Source organism: Pyrgilauda ruficollis, unplaced genomic scaffold (genome assembly GCF_017590135.1).
Source record: "Pyrgilauda ruficollis isolate IOZ18807 unplaced genomic scaffold, ASM1759013v1 scaffold6, whole genome shotgun sequence".
Taxonomy (NCBI): Eukaryota; Metazoa; Chordata; class Aves; order Passeriformes; family Passeridae; genus Pyrgilauda; species Pyrgilauda ruficollis.
The window spans coordinates 6,467,236-6,495,171 of NW_024527710.1; the positions used below are offsets into that span (position 1 = coordinate 6,467,236).

The following is a 27,936-nucleotide window of genomic DNA, read 5'->3' on the forward strand; positions in this document are numbered from 1 at the left end:
CCCCTCTTTGCACTGGTCATCAGCACAGCTCTCCTCTCCCTCGGAGGCCCACCAAGGTTACAGCAACCAAAGACAGTAAACTCCAGCAGCAGCTTAGAGGGCTCTAAAAATACAGCATCTGCCCTTAGCACAACACACTGCACTTCTACCACTTTACACATTACAAGGGTTTTTTCTTCTGAACACAGAGCCCAAGAATATGCAAAATCTCCCCTCATAAAGGACAATGTTTTTAAGTAACTGAGAAGACAGAATATCAAAATAGTAATATTATTACTCATCTCATAGTAATTATGCATTTATACTCTTTTCTTTGTTTAAACTGTAAGACTCCTACACTAACACTTCCTAGCAAGTTTTCATTTAAATGTAAGTACAGTATGTAAAACGGTTCTTCATGCATTCTTCTACATGGTTCTTCCACATTTTGAAATAGTGATAGCATTGCTTTGGTTTCAAAAATATAATGTTACAGCATAGAACCCTGCAGACCTCAGTACTCTGGGAATATATAAAAGGTTATTCACTGCCAGTATGTTAAAGTATCTCTGGATTTTCTGGGCAGTCTGTCAGTCTCTATTTTTTGAAAATGCAGTTGAAAAGCTTAACAGACGTTCTCCTTTAAGAAGAAGTTTGGTCTTGCTATTTAGATAAATCTTCTCTTAAGAAGACATGTTGGCCCTCTATTAGAAAAGAAAAGAGAGATGTCCCAGATACGTATGGACCAGAAAATCCCACTGAAAAATGGCATGATCTTTCAGGACAGAAAACAGAACCCAAGCAGCAGTTGCTTTCTTCAGAAAAATTCTGCATCATCTGCATTAACCAATTAAGAAAAAAAACAAACCCTCATTTGCTAAAGAATCCTAAACAACATCAGGTATACATGATATAAATAAAGACAGCATAAGCTTATTAAAGTGATCCTCCAAAGAGTGGGCAATACCAGTCTGGCCTTAGCGCACTGGGTGTGCTTATGGATGCTTTGCAGCCTCTGTAAACCAAGTGGTTCCTACTAACTGGGGGCCTGACAGAGCCCTCACTGTGATCAATTCCATGGCTACAAATTAAATCAGTGCTCCTCTTTGCTCTGGTGTGATTCCATAATGGATTTCACTCCTTGCAGAATCTAAATCCACTGATTAACAGAAGTTGATTTCTACTCAATGCCATGGTACAAGTTTTTTATAATTTTTATCCTGGGCGAAGTCCTACTAACACTCCTAGTAAGCATGTAGTAAAGCTGACATGCTTTTACTGTTAATTCAGTAGCTGTGCCATGTGCCTTAGACACTCCATGTCTGAGTGGCTTCACAGGAAGCTGAAGAGCTGGAGTAATACACTAAAATAGCAAATATCTTTGTAGTGGCCCAAAGTATGTTATCTGTATTTTCTTTAGTAAATGCACTACCATTGAATACGCACTTAGAACTGCTTCCAATTCAGCACTCAGCTCTTTGGCTGGCATAGCTGGAATTTACAGGAATATATCCTTTTCAGTGTAACGCTCATTAAAACAAACATTCAGAAGCAAAGACAAGCTGGATTTCTTTAAATAACATTAATTCCATTTAGGAAAACAGAATTAAATAGATAATGAAATCATGATGCTTCTTCCTCTGGACAAAGCATAGATAATAATTCATAATAAAATGGATTTAAATTGTATTAAACCTTGGTTAGAATAGAATGTTAGCAAAGAAAATTATTTCAGCACTTCCCAGGCACTTGTGCTTTTCAAGCAGCAGAAAAGAATAAAAACAAACAGCATCAAAAGCTAGTCAAAAAGGTGGACTTTGTAAGCAAGATAAAGCTTAAAATACTGAAACCTGTACGGTCCAAAAACCAATCTACACCAGAATGTTTAGCTCTGACATCTTTTTTTCATATGCATATTAGTGTATCTGTCTTAACTTGCTTGAAGAGAAACCAATAATACATATAATATGCTTTCTACTCTGCTTTGCTATGGAAACAAGAGAGTGTGTGATCTCACTCTCTGGCTTTCTGTATTTTCTCAGATAATTTTTAACTTGTTAGTGATTTCACCTAATTAGGAAGGGGAAAAAAAAGGGGGGGAAAAAAGAGGTGGTGTCAAAAGTAATTAACTTCCTAGAGTTTGTAGGAAACAGGTAAGTAAAGGTGCATGGGACTGAGCAGGAATCCCCTCCTGATGGCGTGGGGCAGACACGAGCTGGGACAGACAGGGGCATGGGACAGACAGACAGGGACATGGGAGAGACAGGGGCTCTGGCACAGAGCAGAGGGAGCTCTGCTTTGCCCTGAGTCCCCAGGCCAGGCCCAAGGCTGAGCCAAACTGCTTCCCAAGGCAGTCCCTTCAGTCTGCCTTTGCAATAGAACAACTTTGAAAGACACGCCTATATAAAACGTGCTAGAAAAAGGGACAGAAAAATAACTTTCAGAAATGAGATTAATAATACTCCAGCTCATGACTTGAGCTTTTCATTCCTCTTTCCAGCCTCTCGTCTCTTCCTCATTTAGGGCGGCAATGCTTGCTGTTGATGGCAGTAACAACAAACACAACAATATTGACTTCTTGTTGATCAGACGTACCAGCAGTGTATAACAACTTAGTGTGGTTTTCCTGTCCAGCTGTCGGCACTTGTCTGTTCCAGGTGCATTTTACCTTAAGGAATGGACTGTTTCAAAAGCAATCTCATCTGGACTGCATAGCCAGGAGAAAAAAAAAAAAAAAAAAAAAAAAAAAAAGAAAAAAAAAAAACCAAGACTTTCTTATCTGAGGATACGATTCCTGTTTGGATAGGCAACACTAAAAGAAAATTACAGCCTTCGTATAACTGTGCCTGCTTGCTAATTCCCTGGTGAGGTAAAGTTAAGGCTGTGAGAGTAATAAAGCCTTTTCTTGATTAGAAAATGTTTCATTATATGAATAAATGAATCACTTGTCCACACCCAGGATCATTCTCCCCCTTCCTCTCCATTAAACTGTACAGAAACATTAAAATGTAACAGCAGGGAATTCAGCCAGGTTTTATCTCTCCCAGTAACTGCAACAACCTTCATGTACACATCAGATTTCTATAAGAAAAACTACATTCCACACAAGAGAATTAAAGATTTTCTTATTTCTAGCAAAAGTTAGATGCTCTTATTTTAACCTTTGTTCATGTTCGTACTTCCAGGCATGAAGTGCTACTAAAGCATGTTATACTTGGCATCTCTTATTACTGAAGCAGAAGGCAATGTAATTTTGTGAGAAAGTGTAATAATGCAGTATTCATTTTTCTTCTGTGGCTGGAAGCCAACTCTATATTAATATTCATTTCCAGTATACAGAGCCATAGTATTTCATTTATTTTAAGAATTTACAATTAATTTGGTATGATTCTGTTATCTGCTCCCAATTTCCTTCCCTGTTTCTTTTAGCTGAAAAAGCAGCTCTTGTACAGACTTTAAAAAAGTAAATTCACAACTGAAGCATCAAAAGATTGCTACTGGCTACTAAAAGCAAGAAAAACAGGGACTGAACAAAATGAATTTGAAATATTACAGATGACAATGAAAATTAACTTTCTGCAAATGGCAAAAATTCAATCTGCAGAAGTTCTCAGTTGACTTTTCCCTTTCCAAGCTCAGCAGATAAAACATGTTTTACAGCTTGCTGTTTGCAACTGTAACCAAACCACAGAAAGTTGTTCGTCTGCTTTTCCTTTCTGCTTTCAAATGTTTTCAACCATCACACAGCAATGAACTGCAAGGACCTGAATGTTTGTAAAATGCATTAAGTAGAGAGATCTGAAGCACTTGCAATAATAATAATTTAAAAAAAAACCTTATTGTTTTAAAACTTCAGGAAAAAAACCCATAAATAGATGTCTCACCTTCCTACACCTTAGGTTTCACCTGGTGCAACCACTTTTGCAAGGTAAGTGCATTTATAATCAGCACCAGTTATTACCAAACCAGCCAGTCACAAAGTTTATAACTCCAATCTCCTAATCCACATTTACCTTTCTTACCTATGAAGGAGGCTGGAAAGCATTTTCTCTTTCAGCTGTTTGTACTTACTGTCCTGTACAAGTAGGATTACAACCAAGCCCCCAGCCCAGGCAGACCCCACCAGGGCAGCGAGTACAGCAGCTCCCAGAGCAGGAGTCCCACCAAGCATGAAACCATCTCAGATCTGCTCAGTGTTTTACTACATCCTGGCAGCATTTAAGAAGGAGGGGAGGGATGGGAAACTGACTGTGGAAGCTATTTCAGTGAAATGAGACTTCCCCAAGTTCAGAAACAGCCAGGAGGACTCCGAGGAGGCGCTCCCTGAGATGTGTGTGTTCACACATGCAGATGAACAGCCAGCCCATCTCGGCAGAGCCCGTCTGCCAGCACGGCCCGAGCTGGGCAAGGCTGGAAAGAAAGCTAAGGAAATGATGCAGTGAGCGTGGAAGGCTGCAGAAAATATTTGAATTTTTAGGGATTTTTTATTTCTATAATAGTTCCTTTTTACTTATATAAATTTAGGAAGAAAGAGAGGAGGAGGCAGGGTAGCTTTCCAGAAGTATTTCTGAAAATCTGGCTTTAAAATTCAGGGAATTTTGACAGAGTAACGTGCGTACCTGCTTTAAAAACTGGTGAGATCATGACAAAGATGCAGCAAGGAACTCTGTATATTATACATCAATTACTGAATAATGTGAGATGGCATCGAGACACTATTTTATTACTAAACCAACCTTTTCACCTGCAATCTAGTCAATTAAAATGCTCACACCCAAAACCAGCGTCAAGTTCTGTATGAGTATTTCCAATTAAAAGTTCATAAGTCACATTTTCCTTTTCATTCATTTGTGTTCCTCTTGTTTAATAAAAGGGCTACAAGAACAGCTGTGGAGATAGACTAACTGGGTGAAGTATAGTTTATGAAAAAAAAAAAACAGAAAAAGAACAGATAATGCAACTGCTTTAAAAAAATCTTTTTCCTTCCTCATCTCTTTAATTTAACAGCTATTTTAAACACATTTGATAGCAGTGAAGTATTTTTCCTTTTTCCAAAAAGAGCAAAAATATTTTCAAGTAGATGCTATTTCTGTATGAACTTTGAGTTTTATTTCCTGAAATTTAACTTGCATAGCACTAATCTTAATGAAGTGTTTGCCATTTTGTTTTCAGTGAGCGAAATTAGAAAAGTAAAATGGGTATTTCATTTAGTTGTTTTATATCACATTTAACATATCCATACATTTCTTGTGCAATGAGAATAGAAAAGGAAGGATAAACAGGAAGAAACCAAAAATAAGGCACCTACCAATCAAGTCTATTAATATTTCACTTGCCTGAACGTTGCATTTGAATTTCAACATATAACACTACCAAACCTAAAAAAACCTATTTCTTATTTTCTTCATTAAAAAGGGACAATTTGAGTCTTATAAATTAAGCCTAGAATATACTACATTTAGTTTGTCATCCTCAAGCTTCAAGTTATCTAACAGAAATTTATTGTACAGTCCATTTAACTCATCTGAAAACCCAAGTAAAAAATAAACTAAAGCTTACCTTCAGTACACTGCAGGAAGCTGATAATGAGCAGAAACCAAAAACTTTGCATTCTGAAGCCAGAAGACACCATTATTGATCCCTGTAAGAATTTTCTTTGTATTCCTTAATGAATCCAGTTATAAAAGCCCAGCATCATCGAAACCAGTGGTCTGCATTATTCATCTTCATACCTGGAGTAGCAGAGGATTTGGAAGAAAAGGAGAAAAAAAAAAAATCTATCAGTACCTGAACACCAATAATTTGGAATACCAAATTTTACTTCACACAGAGACGGAAATATTTAGTAAAAACTGAGAGTATGCCTGCACTGTAGCTGGGAATTTGGCAGGGTTCTGGGATGTAATCTCTCAAGGTCAATCATCACTAAGCACAATGCCAAATAATGATACGTGTTTAAGTTGAAATCATGAGTGTTACTGATGTATTTGCACTAAGACACATGAAAAAAACCCAACAGGAGAATATTTGCACCGAATATAAGAAACTGGACCTGGAGATGAGTTGGCTAAGCTTTTTCACTGCACCAATCTGACACAACCTGCATTTCTCTGCCCCAAAGAACCACAGAAAAATTAAATCTAGGGCACTATATATTATATATTACAACTATATATATTATATATATTTTTTGGTGGGGGGGGGATTTGAAATATGGAGTGGCTGAGAATAACACAGCAACTCCCCTCAGCAGGAAGGCTGAGCAGGTCTGCTCCCTGCCACGGCTCTGGCGTTCCCTTCATGCTACACAAAGATTGCTCTCCTCGGATAAGAGAGGCAGTAGCAGCTGCTTTGCTGACAAAATATGCCGTTTGGTGAGGCAGCCTCTTCATATCACTGCACAGTTAGCTGTATTTCTACACAATAAACATCTTCAGAGAAAAGGGAATAAACAATGGATGAGACCTTCTTCTGTCCTTAGCCTCAGACAAGATTTGTCTCCTACTGAGAAATACGAACTGAACTGCTCCTGTAAACGATGTACCAAAGGAAGAATTCTTCAAGCTATCATTTGCATTTGAAAAATATAATTACAGTGATAGAGTGCAGTAGCTGTGGTAGAAGATTTGACAGCAGAGTGCTCCCTTTTGCTAATGACTCTATTCTCTCACCAGCCGGCTGAGTAACTACACACATCCTCTTCCATATCTCACTGTGTGAAGCTAGGTCATGCTTCAGCCCTGACTATTAGAGTTTGGGAAGCTAAAGAAAAATTAACATACATAGAAGAACAGATTATTTTAAAGTAGAAAGCTGGCTCTACATATTACAGACATGTGAAACAACTGTGGAGAACACTGAACAGTGCAGTAACCAGGGATGCAAAGGGCTGAGCCTGATATCACATTGGCTTGGACGAACGAACAGGACTGTGTGGACATATTGCTGAGATATCTGAAATTAATGTTACTTTAAAACCATGTAACAATGACTGTGTAAAAATTTAAGTGGCAGGATCCAAGGGCCACTTATGATTCTTATGAGTACTAGAGCATGTTAAGGGCTTTAAAAATACATTTACCCTTTTGGCAAGGAGAAGTGGAAAGAGATGAAGAGCACAAAATTCCAGATACAGAAATTCTATGAAATGTTGATAAATTTTAGAAATAGAAAGTGTGTATTAGTTAATGTTAATCCTAATCAATGATAAAAGTTTGTTCCCTGAGCACACAAACAGCAACAAAACTGACACTAATTTTTTTCCCACAAAGAGAGAAAGATGGGAATTAACAGAAAACATTATGGAACAATTTCTCTGGCTCTCAATGAAGGCAGTGTATCTGTGGAGATTATTAAATAGCCAAGCAGGTTTCTTTACTTGGCTCCTCTTTAAGAGAACTGGAGACATCCCTCTCACAACACAAGTTTGCTTGTGATTCCTCACACAGGGAAATGAAAGAAAACTGACATCTGAGGCCATATGATTTTATGTTTATTGATACATAAAAATGAACCCTTTTTCCAATTTTCAACAACAGATAGGTGCTCTTCAGTCACAGGTATTTTTTCCACACATATTTCAACAAGGCAGGCAACAGCCAACGGAGTGCAGGATGGGCACAGCGTGGTTCCCCCTGGCACACACCCATCTGCCCCGAGGTACAAGGTGTGACCTGAATTCAGATGGTGACACAGGAGGACCCCGAAGTGCTCATGAGGACACAGTCACATTCCAGCTCTAGGTCTTTTACACTGGGCTGAGACTCTTTTGTAACTAAAAGAAAATAAATCTAAAAGTCCACAAAGGATGCACTGCATTCAGCAGAAATTAAAATTGCAAAGGAGCTCCTGCTGAGTTAAGACGAAAAAATTGCCACCATGATCTCCAAAAAAAAAAGCCCTGGAGATAGTTCAGCTAGAATCTTGGGAAGAGTTTGGATTAATTTTTCACCTGTAGCACCCAAAGGAAAAATCATAGAACTATTCCACACACACTACAGACTAATCAGCGTAATTTCAGTAAGCAATCAGAATAATCCAGGAGAATAGATGATGAATAATAATGGCTAAAAGTGAAATTAAATCAGCCTCCTGATTGCTCCCAGTCTGCCCAGAAGATCTGGACTTCCTGAGACTCAACTTTTATCATTGTTTCTATAACATATCACTGTACTCTCAAGTTTTGAGATAGCTTTCTTCAGCTTCAACTGGATAGTGACATCCCTGTGCTTTATCATCCTCAGTCACCACTTCCTTGTGGGCCTTTTTAAATTGGAGCAGGGAGGAAAGAGTTATGTCAAAAATAAAACCAATAATCAAAGCATCACTTGTGGTAAGACCCAGCATCTCCCTAGGAAATAGTTGCAAAATGTATGCCAAACACTTTGCTTTTTTTTTTTTTTTTCAATTGAGTAGAGTTCTTCTAAACTGACTTAGTCACTTTTATAAGGATCTACAGTTTCTGAAAACATATTGATGCCTTTGAAATACCAAAACCAGCACAAACTATTCAAATAAGAAGAAATTGCAAGCACTTTAAACAATTTTAAGTGTTTTGTGCAATATATTGTTCTCTTTAGATTGCTGTAGCCTACAGACATAGAATTTAACTCAGTGTGCTGCTGCAAAAAGAATTCAAAATAAACTAACTAGCCCCTTCCAGATTATCAGTAACACATGTTTATCTAAAAACCCCCCAAAAAATGAAACTGTGTTTGAAAACTGATGCAATTGGATTTGGGTTTCCTTCTTTTCTTTTTGAATAAGTTAATATGTTCACAGCAAACAAATTTTAATGGAGCCTCTGTATTTGAGAATCTCTGTGTGGCTCTACATAAAAGAACGTGCAGTTCCAACCATTCATCAGCATAACAAAAGCTAAACCTGAGAAAGGCATCCAGACATGAGCTGGAGCCAGAGAGCACTCGGACTAAAGACTGCTGTCAGCCACATCCTTCTGACCATCCATCTATCAGTGATACAGAGACTGTCGGTGGCATCTCACAACAACAACAAATCCCAAACCAAACGAGTAGAAGCAGGAAAAGATGTATTAAGTTACCTCTTTGTAAACAGAAAAAGGAGACCACAGCGAGTGGCTGTCCTGCACAAATAAGTTATTTCCCCTCAGACCTTAATAAACATTTTCTCTGCATCGCTGACTGCTTCAGCCTGTGGGTGGGGCAAAGAGAAACTCCCTAGAGCAAAATCTTGCTTGAATTTCAGAGTGCAATAAAAGCTGCCCAGAAAATTTCAGTTGTAACTTAAATCCCTACCTCTGGGCCACAGTGCAATCTCCCACAGGAAAAAAAAAAACAACCCCCTGCTGGAAGTAGAGTGGTTCACCTTGTTAAGATTCTTCTCATATGCACTGTCAAAGAAGGCTAGATCAGGAATAGAAATGTTAATGCTCAAACCTGTAACACTGCAAAGGTACTGGGCATCTCTTCATACTGTATTCATAGGCTGTGCTCCAAGTCCCGAATATCTCAGTGCCCCCGCCTCGCTTCCTTGTTCTTCTGTGCTTCTGAAACTCCTCACAGACGGAACAGGACCGCTGCAGAATACATGCCACTGCCGGCCATCCCTCTCACCGCAACATTGCTCAAGAGCACCCCAGAGATAAGAGAAAGCTCTCCAAGCATGCTCCTTGAAATACTTTCATCTTTGAAGAGAAAGACCTCTAAAGGACTGTCGCGTCCCAACTCGACTCTGTTTAACCTTCCCAAGGTTTTATTTTCAAAAGCCAAAAAAGGGTCTTTTAAGAGCATCCGGACAACTGACACAGCATGCTCAAAAGCTGCCTTTTCCCTCCTGTTCTATCCAGCTTTTCAGGCAATTAAGACAAAGGAGAATACAGAGATCTTTCCAGCTAAGCAAGGATGTTTTTCTTTAGCTAAAAGTCATTCAGGCTAATGCTGATGTATTTTAGAGTATAGTGCTTAATTTTCCAAATAATTTTAGAAACACCACAGAGCACTTGCAACCTCAGTGAAGCTTTAACATCCCTATTACAGAAATAAAATTTGTACTAGCTTTACAGATGACGAGGCACACGGAGGTAAGGAACATCAGGCATAGCTGCACAGCTCATACTTGCCAAGGAACTAGCAGGGCCAGGCAATCCTTCTCATAAATCCTGTGTGACCTTCCTTGCCACACATGCAGCACCCCCACTGCCTTTCATAACCCAGTTTATGAAACTGAGTAATTCTGTAATATATATGAGCCATTCTGCAAAGGAAAGGAGGGGGCACAGAAGGCAAGGGTGAATAGATATATATTCATACAATATAATAGACAACTTAGTCTCCTGAGAAATCATGTGTCCACGTGCTTTCCCATCATGAGGCTTTCCCAATTTAAAAAAACCAAAAAAGTTAAACTTATTATAATCTGCAACACAAGAATTTAATTAGTGAAGTGTGATTAGTAAAACTGTCTAAGCCACATTAGTAAAATCCTCAAATGAGATTAATACTATTTATGATCCAAGAGCTACCATTTTCTACATATCTGCAGTGAGATCCAGCTCTAGTTTTCAGCATCAAACGTGTCTTCAGATGCATTCAACACGAGTTATTCCTAAGTTTTCAATATGCTAATTCAAATATTGATTTACATTAATAATGGCACATTAGTGCTCCAGTACCAGATTGTAGAAAATCTGGTTATGAGTTTTAGCTATGAGACCTTACAAAAAAAACCCCTGACAACAATCAAGACTGCTGATCTAGTAAGCCCCCTTCTACTACCTATGATAAACAACCAATGCCTCATCTGCTCCAATGAAACCAGCTGCATATTGCAAGGTGAAAGGAAAGGCTCTGATCCACCTAAAATGGCTAAATAAATACTTCCTTTTCATTAAAGCAATCTAATGCTCCAAAGGTAGCAGGGAGTCTTATCTACACTTCTGTATTAAACAGTCCCTATTAATTGTCACCTTGAACATTGGATTTCTAACCCAAAACATTTCTTCCCAAGTTACACGGAAAGAATACAGTATGAGGAAAGGGAATAATACAGTAAGAACAAGACTTGACCAAGGTCATCCAATCTTGCTACAAAAACATTACTTCAATGCATTCTGCTGCATTGTGCTCTGAAGTTACATGCTAATGCCTGATGAATGCCTGAAACAGTGAGCAATAAATGTGTTCCCTAAAATTGACAAAGACCCCAGAAACACCCACACCACCCCAGCTTGAGTTCCCAGCTCTTCAGTGTAATGGATCATTCAAAATATCCAATCTAGCTATGCAAGACATGACACTAAACAGTGCAGTGACACTATTTTACCAGCGGAACATCACAATTTAGTCCATCAGTCTCCAGCACCTCAGTGGTCTACCACAATCATTCACAGAGAAAATAAATAGGATTTGAAAGGAAAAGACAAAAGATTTTCCTTTCTCATCAGTGCTCTAATTCAGCTTGGCCTCACTCTTCTGTTTTACAGACACGTTACACAGTGGTCCATTCCCAACAAGCCAGCTTTGCCCCTTGTTAACACAGGATAAAGCCTGGACACTCATGGGAGTTTTCATTCAATAAGCCAGCAAAGCAAACCTTTGCTAGTGCTAATAAGAATGGCTTTTTTTGGCTCCAGGCACTCTCCTTTTGCCAAGCCTGAATTTCTCTTTTTGCCTTTGATAAATGCTCAGAATCAAGGCGGGGGGGTAGGGGCGGACGGGGCGCGTCACTCAATCCTCATTGCAAATTCCCTGTATTTCACCTGAAGCCACACCATCCTGCTACATGAGACCACCTCGAAACAAGCAGTGCAGGTAAAACCTTTCTATCACTTCTGCCCTCTGTGTCACTACAGCTTCCTGGGGACTCGAAGATAATTCCCCACCATCCAAAGAAGGGGGGAGGGAAAGGGATGCTGTAAGTCAATTACAGCCGTTATCGGCTGTAATATCTCAGTGTCATGCTGAGCATGTTAAATATGCTGATCACTGTGGACACCAGAGGCACAGTCTGAGGCTGTTTGCCATTCTCTTCATTAAACAGCAAAACAAATAGCTCTCATTTTCAAACCTATGTAGGACAGATTTTATGAACATCAAAAATAAACAAGAAAATAATGAGTATTTTTACAAAAACACTGAGAACCATATGCCAAACCTAAAGAAGCAATTGTAACAGCTGAAGAAATTTCAAAGGCTTTTCAAACTTCTCAGAGAAGAGAAATCCTCAAAATAATCTATTTATATTAAAGAGCTCATTTCTTTCCCTTAGAAAAAAAATCACTAGACTAACATCAACCAAAGACATAGCAGTCTTGTAAGACAGGAAACTGTTTGTTGACAGCCTTGACAAGGCTTTGCAGAGGCCCGTATTTCTCAAAGCTGTTATGCCACTTAGCTGATTTTTTTTCCCCTTCCCCTCCACTGTTTTTCACAGCTGAGAACTTGTTTGAAGTGGAAGTAGACTGAAAAACAAAACAAACAGAACTAAGTCCTGGGACTGTGGTCAGACATGTCGGTACCTGTGAAGCGACATGGTGTTCCTCTAATTGACTGCAAGGATTTCAACACACCTGATCTGCTTTATGGCCACTAGGCCCTGGGCTTAGGCAGGGAGATGAGCTCTGATACTGAGTATGGAATCCAGCTCTGGGGCCCCCAAGATAGGAATTATGTGGACCTTTTGGAGAAGGTCCAGAGGAGGCCACAAAGATGGCAAGAGGGCTGGAGCACCTTTCCTATGCAGACAGGCTGAGAGAGCTGGGGCTGTTTAGCCTGGAGAAGAGAAGGTTCTGGGCAGACCTTATAGCAGCTTTCTAGTACCTAAAGGGACACAGGCAAGCTGGAAAGGGACTTTTTACAAGGGCCTGCAGTGATAGGACAAGGGGGAATGGCTTTAAACTGAAAGAGGGTAAATCTAGAGTAGATGTTTGGAAGCTTCTCTTCACTGAGAGAGTGGTAAGGCACTGGAACAGGTTTCAAATGCCACATCCATGGAAGGGTTTCAAGACCAGGTTGGATGGGGCTTTGGGCAACTTGGTCTGGCAGCATGTGTCTGGGCATGGAAGGGGGGTTGGAACTAGATGATAATTTAAGGTCCCTTCCAACCCAATATGATTCTGTCTTTCACAGCTGACACTGAAGTAAGACAACTCCGCAGACCAGCACAGAGCCAGCAAAACACCCAGGCGTTACTACCTTCCAAAATAAAATCAACTTACAGGCAAGAGCAGACAAGAACACATTTTTATCATGCATGTACAGCACTTTTATCCATGCCATAATCAGGTTAATGGGGGCTGTATAGCCCCAACACACTGGACCTCCTGGGAGATGGCTGTGCTGCTGCCTTGGCATTTGATATTCAAGCACAAACCTCAGTTTGGTAGCACCAATTCCCTGGAAACTACTGCACAGAAAACTTCTTTTCTGGGCACGTGCCAAGGAATATTATCAAAAAGATTCATGAAGCTGCTGGTTTAACATTCATTTTAAAGCATCCATTTTCTATCAGTTGTACTTATAATCATATTAAGAGGTCTGTATTCAATATAAATTATATTGTTCCAGTTTCAGGAACAAGCTTGAGTGTGCAGCAAAATCACTTTTTATTATTTAAAAAAATTCTATCAAAACCCTTTGTTATCAGAGAGATGCCAGCTCTTTATAAGATACTGAAAAATATTTACCATTTTAAATAGGGCATATAGATATAGTCACCATGCACTGAGTGCAGTTTGGGCAGATCTTTGCTTGGAGAGGAACATTTAACATCTGTGAGACCATGGCCTAATCATTGTGCAGTGAAATATGAATCAAAATCAGTGGTGGCACCTAAGATGTAATCTCTGCTGTGTTTGGCTCACTGCACTGAATCTGTGACTCATAAATCATTGTTACTAGTCATTCAATGAAATCAATATTCAGATTCCCTCTTGGTCTATACATATGACCACTAAATGAAATAATAATGACCAAAATCTGTCATATATTAGGTTATCAATATTACCAAAAGGGTTTTCTTGGGGGCAATGAGATAATCCAGAATAAAATACATCAGATGAGCATGCAAAGAAATGTGAAAAATCTGTGATTATATACAGAGAGCAGGAGAAAGGAAATTTTAAATATTTCTTCTTCCATCATATGCTCAAGTATTATAATTTATCATAGCATCACAACAATGCATTTTATGAAAGACCATTTTAATAATGCATGATTTTAGTGTTTTAAAACATGCTGTTTTAAAACATGCTGTACCTAAGCATTTTTTTTCTTCTTTCAAATAACCTCTTCTTACATTATTCCTAGCTTTGTTTCTTTTCTCTGAAGCACTATTAATATTATCATGATCAGAAGTATGTTTTCTTTCCAGCAGCCTGATGGTCAGGACACTTAAAAGACCACATTTTAGTTCCACTAAAAATCACCACCACCAAACAAACTTACAGGAGTAAGTCCATAAAACCTGGATTTTCCAAACCATTTACAAACCATTTAGTTATTAAAAGGTAATGGCTTATGTCTTGCATAGAAACCTGAGAAGTGCTGTGTGCTACCATCCCATACTTGGCCATGAGCCACAAGAAAATTTTTAATTTGGACAACAGAAGAAAGGAAGAATCCTTTAACTGCTTTCTAAGCAGTCAAGAGATTCTCCAGGCAAGTATGACTTACAGGTAGAAACTCCACTGAATTTACATAAGCCTTTGGAGGACTTCTGTGGACTTTCTAAGTACAAAAAAAAGCAGGCAGTGCCAGCAGACACATCTTTAATGTACACCCCTTTTACATACCAGTAGCACTTAGAAGGCTGAAAACTCTAAAATCATGAAATAAAAATCAACAGACTCCTAGGTTTCCCAACCTTGTAACTGGCTTTTCTCATACACACATTCAAGACAAGAGCTCAAGGGTGAGAAGCCCTGTATGACAGCACTGCACACACCACTCTCTTCCTTGTGCCTACACACAAACACACTACTGAATTACACATCTACAGCTTGCACATCCCCGAGGATGTGAGAAAAGTGTGCAATAAATTTGGCAAATAAATCTACAGCATCTATTCAGAAAGGGCCTGATTCTACAATGAAACAAGGGATCCAATGCCCTTACTGGATGATGGGCTCTGCAAGGACATACAAGTTGTCGAGGTGTATAATAGTGCAAGAGTGCTGTAGTTAAGAGTATTTTCTTGTACAATTTAATAAGCAATGAACATTCAGGTGACTATTCCTAACCATACAAGACAGCTGAATAAGTACCAGTCATTCATCAGAGCTGCAACATTCTTTCAGTTGGGGAAAACTGGGCTTTCTTATTTATTCAAACTATAACAGAAAAAATAGAAATTATTTCAGTTATTTTTTATTCCTTTTGTAGAAAGTCTAACTCAGGAAACTATAATGATTATATTTGGAGAAGTTACAAGCAAGAAGAACTCTAAATTACAATTCAGCAGGAAGGCTCCTTCTACTTGCATGTATCACTGATTAAAACTCTTCTCCCTAGCAGCCTACATAACACTTTCTCTTCTGCAGAGAAATTTCTGAAGAGAAAAAAAGAAAAACTCCCCATGTATTGTGGAAACAGTGAAGGTCTCTTCCATGCATGGTGAAAAGGGAAGTGTGAAGTGATATCTTTTAAATATTAAACAAAATGGAATATGAGTTATCTCCAGCACTGCCATGCCAGCCACCGCAAGCACTTCAGGACAAAGTACCCTGAAATTGCTTTCATGCAAAGAGTTTTTAAAAGAATGAACACTTTTTAAAGTATTCAAGAGAATGAACTCTTTCCGTTGAAGTGACTGAAAACATTATATTTCCTGTACATTTATTTTTTTCTAATCATCCATACAGCACAGATGAAATTTAAGATACATTTTTAACACATTTTTTAGCAGCAATGTGACCTCTGATATTCTGTGGTTTCATCAAGCAGACCAAACCACACATCTACAATTTCTTTTAAGTAATATAGCTCTTGATGGCTCAATGTGACAATGACACTGTTACTTTGGAAAATATCCTATTTTTCTTTAATTAGCTTACATTATGATTTTAGATGATAATTTATTTAGCCTCTCATGATTATAAATACTTATTGGCTTTTATTTTGTATTCTTTTACTAGAAATTAAAGAGAACTGTTTTTTATTAAAACCCTGCTCTTCATACGTTCTGCTGCAGTTCATGAACTGTATGTGCAACTAAAGAAAAAAAAATTAGTCTACATTTGTCTATCAACAGTATTTATAAGTGAGAGAGTGGAAAGATTACAAAATTTTAATAAGAACATTATATTATAGTAGCAATAATCTAGGTGTTTTACTGGGAAGTGAAGTGGATTACCGTAAATGAAATTTTTAAATGTCCTTTCCATTTTATAGATAACACAAAATGACTCTTTTCATGTCTCCAGCGATAAGGATACATGTGCCACACATTTAAATAGTGCCTTCACCCTATCCAACCCTGCTCATGAATTAATAATTCAGTGACATTAATACAAGAAGATAAATGATAAAGAGGTTATAGCAAAAGGGCCAGTGGTACACATATACTTCTTTTAAAACAGCTAATACCTCTCTGCCAATTACAGTTAGAACTTTTTACAGTTTTCAATGGCATTTTTACAATCTAAATAGCAGCTTATGCACACACAATTTCACACAACTCAAGCTTAATAAATCTCCTGCTGCTACCAAACAATCATTCTGGGGGATTAAAGTGCAACATCTGCTAACATTAATAAGCATTTTACATAGCAAAACGTATAAAAGCAGTTGCTATCAGTCTTCTGAAAAAGCTTCCAGACTGGTTTGGCATAAATTACACCTTTATCGTTCAACTGCTACCTTCAGCTTACGGCAGCAATAAGGTAGCTATAATGCTATCGAGCTGGAAAACCCAAGGAAATTATATACGGACTGCTATTATCCTTTGTAGTGCAACAATTTTCAAAATACTTGAAAAATAAACAAGAAAATGTATATATGCAAAGAACTTCAGGTAAGAACCTGGTAAAGTCACATAATTTCACTACTTAGAAGAAACCAAAGCTACTAATCTGTTTGCAAGAGAAAATTTCTCTCCTAATAGCAGTTGTAACTTTCTAATCCACCTTGGGCTTTTTAAATTTTTATTTGTATTTCTACCAAAGCAGCATCTACTGTGAAAGAATGCCTGCCTTTCCGAGGAGTAAAATAAATATCTGGGGGTTTATTTAATTAGGAATTCCAGCATACATTTTTAGGTAGAATTTGGCAAATGAGCACGCTTTGGAGTCGAGAGACGTGTAACATCAGCTTGAGCCAAGAACACAGTTGGCAAAAGCGGCACAAACTTTTACTTGCAGCCCTGCCAAGGCAACTCAAGCCCTGCAGTTCAGCTGTGGACAGCTGAATGCCAGAGCCTGCCAATCACCCTTCTCTGGAGTGAGGGAAATGAACAAAGTCATATTCTAGCTTTGAAAAAAACCAGGGAGGTAAAGCATTTCAGGCTCTCGCTGCATAAGCTCTACTATCCTGGTATTTTTTAGAAACTGAAAAGAATCAATAGTCAACATTACAATAATAGATATGATAACACTTTGAAGACCTTTTTATAGCGCCTCAAGATAATTTTGTCGTGGGCACATGTGGGCCAGTATCTGCAAGCTCATTTCTTGCCTTCCTGAAAGAATAAATTTGTACTAAAAATATTCATTTATAGAAAAGAACCACAAACCAGATCAAATACGTATGTAGAAATTATTTAATACACTAGGCTTAATTATCATTTAATGTCCCCTGATTAATATCAAGATTTGCTTGAACGGGATTGTTTTAACATTATTTTAAGTCAAAACACTGCTTTAAAAATTACTATTATCATATTCTTCTGACATCACCCACATTCTTATTTGACACATTTTAAGAGAGATGAAGAAAATCAAAGCAGTAAGATAATAAAAGATTCCAGCAATGCCAGTGCTTGACAATTAAAACTCAGGGCTTTTTGATGATATCAGACTTTAAAACGCAAGAACTAGGGCTAAGCCAGGCTTAGGTGAGAGAAAAGCTGTTATTAAAGGACAGTAAAAAGCTGAAAACAAAAGGAAAGTACATTTAGTGTCTACTTTTCCTCAAACTGATGGTTTCTTTAGGCTGAAGTCTGCACCTGAAATTCCCATCCATATTTCAAAGATCAGAATCACTGTTGTCAGAGAAGCCAGAGGATTAAGAACCAGGTGCCTCAGTGCCACAAACAGTCTTTCTTAAATACAGCTTGAATCTTAGATTGCCATTTCAAAATAAGTTTTTATGAAGTTACTGTGTGCTACCTTTAAAAACACAACTTTATATTAAAGTGATCATTTCTCCCTTTTTTTATTTTAAAATAAAATTATATTGGCACACGATTTTCTTTTCAGGCTATTCCTACACCAGCACTCTAATTCTCACATCAGACATATCCCCGCCATGTGCCAGCCTTACATGTTCTGGAAGATTTACTGCTGCTGTGATAGTCTCATGGCTATTTCAAATCCAGGTCACAACTTTCCACAGTTACTTAGATTAACATTTGCAATTTAATCTGTTTTAACACAAGAATTCAACAGCGCTGAGACAAAAATGAGGTGACTTTTTGCTCAAAGATGACTGAATATTAAATATGAAATTTAACAGGTTGTAATCATAACAGTTTGTAAACACTGTAATATATATATGTCTGCCCTAATTTAGTAAGATGGAATTTTCACACAACACTTATCAAACTGAGCACAAAAAAATTGTTCTGGCATTTCACTAAATTAAAATCTTCAGTCCCCACAGCCAGAATGCACAAATTTAGATTTTATTAATACCTTAAATCAAACTCACTTTTATGAAAGGCAATTTACAAGTCATCGTCTCTTCCAACAGCCAAGAACAGAACGGGGTCTTAAGCATATTTTTACAGACACTTTGATGACAGTCTAACCTTTTGCTCTGATTGCTACTTTTAACAAAAATAGCATTTTCTTTGAAATCCAGAAAACTCTTGTTTTCATGAATATGGCTTTAAGCCTTCAGTGACAGAGTGGCTGACAGCTCAACAGATAGAAAGCAAATTTAAGAGAAGCTGTCCCTGTTAAGAAAATGCATGCCATTTTACCAGCTTCTTGTTCAGCAATCTCAAAAACTCCAAATTTAATCTAGATCACCGGATTTCACATCTTGCCCAAAGATAGTGTGCCAAACCTTCACACTCACAAAACAATGCCATTTATACACACCTTAAGCAAGCCACCCTGATTCAACTTGTGCTCTACGTGCTCTAATATTTTAAAATCCTAACACTAAATAACAGCAGTCAGCATCACAGGCACTTCTGCAATAGATTGCAAATCAGATGCACAATGATACCATCATCATCAGGCAGACTCCCTCGCGCTGCCAGCTACTCACCAGAAATCAGTGAGAGTCACACCATGGGGCTGGGGGTGGGGGGGTTAAAAAAAAAAAAAAAAAAAGAGACAAGGGAAAAAAATAAAAAAGCAGGCAGAGCGGGAAGACGGCATTCCCCCCGGTGGTTTCGAGTGCAGAGGAAGCGGGAAAGCCCCTGGGTAGGGCGCAGGGAAGGGCAGCAGATGGGAAGGGAAGGCCCGAGCGCAGCGCCCCGCAGAGCGGGCAGGCCCTGCCGGCCCGGCCGCGGAGCCCGAGGAGGGCGGACAGCAAGGAACAGCAACAGGGATCAGAGAACACGGCACCGCACAGACAGGGGAAAGACCTGCTCGCAGGAAACAGCTGAGCGCAATTTGATTTCCTTCAAGCGGGTGCCAGCGTTTAGGATCAGCTGCCCGTAACCCATCCTAGAGAACTCACTCCTATCCAGGACACAACTGCAAGCTACACGGACTGCAGCCATCTGCTTTTGCATCCACATGAAAAGCCCACCAATCCACATCAGAGTCCACAAAACTCTCTGGACAATTGAGTCAAAGCAGTAATGAACGTGGACACAGTGCTACAAGAGCAGCCAGCACGCACAATGTGCAATGAGATCTATGTCTGCATCTCTCACCTGCACGCAAATATTCTGAAACATTTGCCATGCTGCCAGTAATCATTTTCTATAAACAGCTGATGATTTCACAGCACCATTGCAATATTCTATAAATGGCTAATGATTTCAGAGTGGCATAATAATAATATTAATTTCAAAAAAAGCTGACCACAATTTCAACACATCCATTGCCCATTCTGGGAATTTTGTTTGTTTGTTTAAAAATCAAATCCAGGAGAGGTTGTGACAATAGTAAGTGTACAGCTTACTTACGGATCACTACTGGGCTGAACTAAGATTTTATTTCTGGAATTAAAAAAGCAAGACAGGAAGATGAATAATACAGATGAAAATGGTCAGGAAAAAACCAAGTCAACCTAGAGGTCCATCTTCTCAGACATGTAAGAAGTGACGGACAGAGGCATGACAGAACACTTCACCCGACACTGCTTGGTTATCAACATACTCTCCAGAAGTTACTCAGTTTTATTTTAATATGTCTTCAGTCAAAAGGTGATTTGACATTTTTGACCTAAAAATATCAGTTTTATAAAAATAAAAATATCTAGGTTTTTTAAAATAAAAATATCTAGTCCAAAATATCTACCATGGTGTACAAGAGGAGCTTGCAGCAAGCACACTGGAAGTTTTCAACAGCTAGAGATTTCACCCTAATGATTTCTTGTCTCCAAAATAAAAAACAAATTCACTGTGACAGTATTATTTTACAACAGCAATTTTTAGCTTTTCCACGGTGTTGTTATTTACTAACTAGAACATGTAGCTGTACAGTCCAGCTGGCTGAGAGCAGACTGAAGGAAAACAGGCTCTTCCTAGCTAGCAGCAACCTTCATCCATGACTCTGGGCAAACATTTCTTCTCCTGATCTCACAAATTTTATCACAAGATAAACTGGACACTTTTTATTTTTAAATAAGTAGTATTTTAATAAAGACCCAGACATATGTATACTCAAGTATATAAACATTCATAAGAAGATATTTACTTAGGATTAGTAAAACTTTGTTGTTATTTAATTCACTTTTGAAAATATTTGTAAAACACACAGTGTCTAAGAACAGCTTAAGATAGATGAATGTATTTTTAATTTTAGCTAACTATTTTCAAATATTTAAATATTCTACTAAGTTTTGCATTTCTGTCTAGGAAAGTATTTATCTTGCAATGGCCACTAACAATTTTAACTTCCAAACAGTTAGCACCGATTACTTCAACATCCACAGAGCACCAACGTCTGAAAACCTGAACTTACACACAAGTTTCCCACTGCCCATTTTTAGCCCTACTCAGTAAGCCATAATTATGATTTTTTTTTGTGTGTTATAATTCTATTACAGGTACTGGAGTACAACTCATTAAACTGGGGTTGAACAGACTGTGGTGTGGGAAGAAAAGTACTACTGCTCTTCCACTAAGGACCAAAACATCAATAATTCAAGTAGATTGGGAAACACTATTCAAGCACACAATTAATTTTTAAGAATGTGGTAGAGAAAGTAATAAACATTGCAAAACAATTTTAAATTTTACAAGGCTCGTCAACAAAGCTTACAAATATGAAGCTTTTGAAATAACAAAAATCTACATCTCTTCTTGCTCCAGGTTAAAGGAAAATGGACTCTAGGCAACATTCTGGAATCCAGCCAGCAAAACTACGAGCATCACCTGTGACCCCAGCTGCTGCACAGGAAAACTGTGAAATTCACTAAAAAAGAAATTCACTAAAACTGAAGAACACCTGAGAACCCAACGACTTAAGGAAAGAAAAAAAGTAAACAACACTCTCTCAGGCAAAATTAAAAATGCAAAATGCACCTATCCACTAAGGTGGCTCCATTTCCAACACGCTCATAAAACCACAGGGTTTATGAGATGCTCCCGAAAGCTTCCCAGGGTCCCCCCAGCACTCCCCTGCAGCCCTGCACAGCGAGCCTGGCCACAGCCTCCCCCAGCCCCAGCACATGTGTGCCCTTTCCAGGAAGGGAGATAAGTAAATCAGTGTTTCCTAAGGAGCACAGGATGAACCCTTCTGCTCCTAAGAGCTCTTACTGTTTCCATAGTGAATGTCATTTACATGAAGGGATTATAAAGGTTCCCACATGAAAATGCATCTCTGGCATAACTACATTCTTTCAAGTTACTTTTCCTCCCACTTGCTATAGTTCCTAGGTGAAAGGAAAATATTGACAAAAACAGGACATGAGGGGGACAAAAGATAACCACAGACTGAAAAACAAGAAACTGTCAAGCCATTTACAATTCTTTTTTTTTTTTAAACTTTAACTCCTCACGGCAACTGGGCAGCCTGAGATCAACTACACAGAGTAAAACACTTTAATTTATAGCCTAAGGCTTCTTCCATGTTTAAGAGGAAGGAGCATGTAAAGAAATACAATATCTTTCTCAGCCCGTCTGTTCTTTGAAATGTCTTCATTAAAATGGAGATTTTGACTTTTTGACTGTGAATAACAGAAAAAGGACAAACCTGGTTTCCAAGGATCTTCATCTGCAGACAGCACACACAACGCTCCCCGTTCACTCTCACAGATCACACTCATGTATCACAGACAGGTTTTCAGGGGGAAGGGCAGATGGGACCACCTCCAGCTCACGATGATTAGCTAAATTAGTCCTAATTACACCTCCATTTTATCATGAAGCAACTGAGAGAATAAAGCTGAGAATGTGGGCCTGCAGGACAGAAGGACTCCTACTTTCCCAGACCCAGGTGGCAGCTGTGGCAGAGACCACCGCTGCACCCAGCATGTCACAGCCCATGCCACCAGAGAGCTACAAGTCACAAACCTACAGTAACAAAGCTGTTCATTTTTATTTTTTTTTTGAGGAGGGTGGGGAGGGGTGGAAATCCCTCGTATACACTGGCATTCAATGTTTCACCAGCACTGCAGTAAAACCACAACTTGTTCAATGGTCATATGAGTTTGAGTGAATGTTAGAGGATGATACCAGGGGCTACTCCTTTAGAGCATCTGGGAGCCCCAAAAAAATTCCACTGAGCATACCTACTCAGCTAGCATAGCAGCAGGTAATACTTCATATATGCACAAGATCTGAGCAGTTTTCTTTTAGGTAACTTAAATAATGGCTGTAATTAAGTAGTTAAGGATATATTAATCCTATCAGCTTTGCAGAGGTTGTGAACACGGTTGTGCAAACTGCTTAACCACAGCACTGAAACTTTCTCACTGCCCCATGTATTTTTCATAAACCCTTACCAATTAATTTTAATAATCTGTTAATGCTGCAGCTTTATTTGGTGCATTGGTTATTATCTATTTAAAATACAAACAAAAAAAATTACTTGACGTCTTCCAGCAGACCTACTGAAAATTTCATTTATTTCAGTCTGATTCAATTAACATTAGGACTTTGTAGCTTTTTTTTTTTATATGTAAAATTGTATTGAACAGAAAATTGTTTTAAATAATTGTTTCATATATTGAGTGATTCTCTGTGGAAAATATGCAAGAACTAAGATTTATTGACTATGGAATCTCTAGCGATAAATCATGCTGGGGGGATATGAAACTAAATATAATTAAAATAAACTAAATTTTTCAATTGGCTGTTAATTAGATAGATAGCACAAAGATGCTGCCTTCACTCTTGGACCCTATATTCTTATATTTGTTTTTTTAAAATTAAAATCTGATCAAGCAGTACTTGCTTATCATGCCACTGACCAAAAAAAACCCACTGTAATCAGAAATAATACTATTAGAAGAGAAGATGTAGGAAGGAGAGATGAATTACTGTACAAATGACAGAAGCATAAGGAAGAATTTTATTCACAGGTATACTTGAAAGGTTATATTGGTTTTATGTGCTCTGCTCGGCAGATTTTTCAGTCATGAGCCAAGAACTGCTGATTACTTGCATCCCATTTGCCAAATACAAAAGCTTTATTAGTCATAACAGCATGGCTGTTCCAAACACACAAAGAGATAGAAATAATAATAAAAAAGACAGAAGAAGAAGACTTGCCCCTTCTTCAGGGTTAGTTGTCTGTGGGCAGTTAAGTATGACTTAGTGTGGCTTCATTTCTAATGCACTCTACAAGTAAAATGACTACAGTGTGGATTTGTGCTTTGATTTGTTGTCTTGCAAGCAGAAGAACACTGATTTTAAGAGGCCATTCATTATGGCATTTGTACAAAAAGAAAAATGGTTAATCTATCTCACAGTTATATATACACATTCTGAATATGTTTCAGGAGAGCACATAAGGCTAACAATTTGGTAAGAATATTTCTGCATATATTTTCCTCTTTCAAATGTAGAAATTGCATTCTGAAACATTAGACAACTTTTAAAATGATAAATCCATGTAAAACAAATCCCCTGCAATCTATTTTAACACTTTCAAAATTAATTATAAATACTGGTAATATTCAAGTGTGGATGCTTTACCTCTTACTTAATTTTTATGCATTATTCACCCTTTCATTCTAAGTACTGGCTTCTTCTTAGCTTGGGTATAACAAGCCAAGCACTGCCCTCAACAATGCAGTCACAGTTCACGCTCTTAAATCGGCTGGAGCTCCACTTTCACTGGGGGTAACATTCATCCTTTTGTGTCTTCTTTTTACTTACAGACAAAAGATACGATCACTTTCCACAGTTCAAAATGAATGCAATGTGAAGCCAACCTAAGAAGCTACAGGAGTTAGTCTAAAATAGAAAATGTTATTCTTCTTCTGAACACAAAACTACAAAGTTCCAGAATTTTGCACTAGATAAAACATGCACGGGCTACTGGTCACAGATGAAGCCATATGCTGCTACCATGACAACAAAAATAATGAAGTTTGGAGTATTAGCTTTGAAGCAGCTTTGAGGTCCCAGTTATTTTCCAGTAAACACAAGAAACCAACATTTAAATCCATGGGCAACGTCTCCTAGCACATTTTCAGAAGTGGAATATATCATGTCAAAAGAAATATGTACATCTTTTCTCTGGTGATCAATAACAATTTAAAACAGATGGGTACAGAATCTTTCTATAGAAACTCTTACACACAGAATTAATCCAAAGCACCCAGGAAATGCGTCTTACAAATTTAACCAATACTACCGTTGAATGTCTACAATGTATGCAACATGTACTGGAAGTTTCTTATACAATAAGAATTTTCTTAATTTGGAATTACCTTATTGTAATTTTGGTACAGGAAATCAGGGAAAGAAAGGTATTTTGTTTGTTTAAATTCAGCATTTACTAAATTATAGCTCAAGATACCATCTTAAAATATGTGGCTGTTTCATCACACTCTGCCATGCAGACTGCTGTGCTACTCAATGCAGTTATTCATAAATGACTATATAACCTAATGCATTTTGTTCAATTAGTCCCCATAAGTGTTTTTTATTGACAAAACATAATTTAGTTTTATTAAATGTGACTGGAACATTGCTTCTGCCAAGTAAGTGAGTATTAATGCCTCACTTTTTTGTTTTTTTTAAAAACAGATGGAAATTTTAAGAATTAAGGAACAGCTTGAATGTCACTTACATGAAAATTGTACAAGTATGACATTATTGTCACTTTTGTTGCTTGCAGTAATTAAAAAAATTATCTAAGTTACTTATCACGATAAAAACCTGGCACTAGTGAAAGAGAAAACGTGTTACGCTACAGCTAAAACAAAAAAATTACGTGATTTTATTCAAGTAGGCTCTTCCAATGTAGCATGTAAATTACCATTGTTCTACCTTCAAAATACAAGGCTGTTAAAAATATATCTTAATTGCAGCTGCATTATCCTCACACCAGAACTAAAGTTACATTCACGTCTCGATTTTCATACTGTACGGCAACCTCCACTGAGTGGAACTTCTCAAACATCCCTACCTCACCAGGAAAGAAAAGGACAGACTGTGTAAAGAAAGATTATGTCCTTGCCTCTCCACAATTCCTCAACAAGATTAAATTAACAAACCTCTCTTTCTTCATCGTGACTTACACATCACTATTTTCCCATGCAAAAAGGATGGTACAACTTTTCAACTCCTAGCACCTACCAAAATCTCCATTAAAGTTAAAATTTATATATTTTCTGTAAATCTTACCATTATAATCCTATTGGGGTGTAATTGCTGTGGCTAATATTCTTACCCTGTTATGAAAATGCTCAACATAAACGTGGCACTGAGTTGTTAAGATAATACATGATCATGCTGTGAGAGGGTAATACCTATACAATAGCCCTTGCCAATACCATAAATCTCTTTATTAGACAACAACCTATTACAGGAGATCTACTTAACTGTTTCCCTACTTAGAGGGCCATTTGGTGTTACAATAACAAGCTGACTTTTCACATTAGAAAGGATTAGCCAGTATAAATAATAAATTGACACAGAGTTACTACTCTTTTAGATATGGTAAATCTTCCCCTATGTTTAAAAAGAGAATCCAAACTAAACCGCTAAGATCACATAAGGCTGAATGTATATTAAGTTTAAGGTTCTGTTCATTTAAACTAAAAAAAAAAATTAAAAAAAAATCAACTTTTTGACCAATTTACACCACAGATTTATTACAGGAGAGCATATTACAGAAAGCTGTTTCTGTTTCATGGAATTTGCATACATGCTGCTTTATTTCCTAACAATATCACAGCAAACCATCTTTCAGTTTACTGAAATATTTTAAAATAAAATGATTGCCACCTTTTTTTCCCCAGATAAGGACAGAATAAACTTAAGTACCATCTATTATGCTTCTTGCTCAGCAAGTGAAACTGTATTATATATTACTTTCTTCTCTGAAATCTTAACTTTTTGAAGGATCACACACTTTCATTATCCAGACAACTAAAATACAGATTATGAAGCCTGCAGTACACCAGATTATTTCTTTCATTGTGCTAAATAAAGGAAAAATCACTACCTAAAGTACAAATTCCTGATTCTTTAAGCTAGTTTTTAAGTTACAATTTACGAACAAACTTAGGTTAAGACATTCCTTGTTCTTTGTTCTCAGCATTTATTAAAGCTTAAGACAGAAATCCTTACAACTGTTTGCCTGCTTTAGCACCCCACTGAATCAATTCCTCAATTTGGATGAAACTCATTTTCCTCTTTATATTTTTAAATCGAGAAAAAGCAAAATTAGGAGTTAGCCTTTCATCCACAGTCACCTTGATTATGATCCATAACACTGCTTGGGTAAATAGGAAATACTTACCTCCTGCTTTTTGGCTACCACACTACTCTGCACGAGATGTGTCGAAGACTGAAAGAACTCTGCTGTCTCTGTGATGCTGACATGACATTTTCAGAATCTGAGAAGACAGTTTATGCAACAAAAATCTGCTTCCTGTCATACAGAATACCAAAACTGTCCTCTTGCACCTCGACCGGCAAGAATTGTTTTCCTCATCTCTTTTTTAAACTTCTGATTAATAGGCACTTCTTTGAAATATGAAGTATTTTTTTTAAGTTGGCTTGTGCTTATTGATGTTTTAAAATCTTTGCCCACTGTGATTTGCTATTACTGATGGACAGCCTTTTTAAAAGCTGTCTTGCAGAGCCTTTCTGCAGAAAGGCACAGTGAAATGAAATTGTACTTACTGGAAACAATTCAGCCCTGAATGCCTTGATTACTCTGATTATCTCATATACAAGCTCCCTCTGCAGGTAATAATAAGAATGAGCAAAAATATGTGAAAAATGTGGGCAACAACCAGCGTAGGAAACCAAATAATCAGTCATCATTTTAAAGAAACCCCCAGAAATCCTTCTCCGATGTTATCCGGCATAAGGAGGTAACACAGGAAACATTCTCCACTTTTTTTCCCAGTTCTGTGTCTCTTCCAGTCTCCTCAGAAAAGTTAAACATTCAGCTTTAGTCTTTCCTATATTAAGTCACACAAATTTCTTTTTCCATATCATTTTCATCTAAAT

General features: G+C 37.7%; 1 protein-coding gene across 4 annotated transcripts in view; it reads right to left on the minus strand.

Annotated features, from left to right (window-relative positions):
* Window positions 1-27,936, minus strand: part of ADGRL2 (adhesion G protein-coupled receptor L2) — a 155,441-nt gene that overhangs the window by 118,161 nt on the left and 9,344 nt on the right. For all 4 annotated transcript variants that reach the window (XM_041483087.1, XM_041483085.1, XM_041483086.1 and 1 more), the window contains exon 2: window positions 5,539-5,711. In XM_041483087.1, coding sequence (XP_041339021.1) covers window positions 5,539-5,611 — 73 coding nt within the window. In that variant the 5' untranslated portion in view covers window positions 5,612-5,711. The remainder of the gene's footprint in view (window positions 1-5,538; window positions 5,712-27,936) is intronic.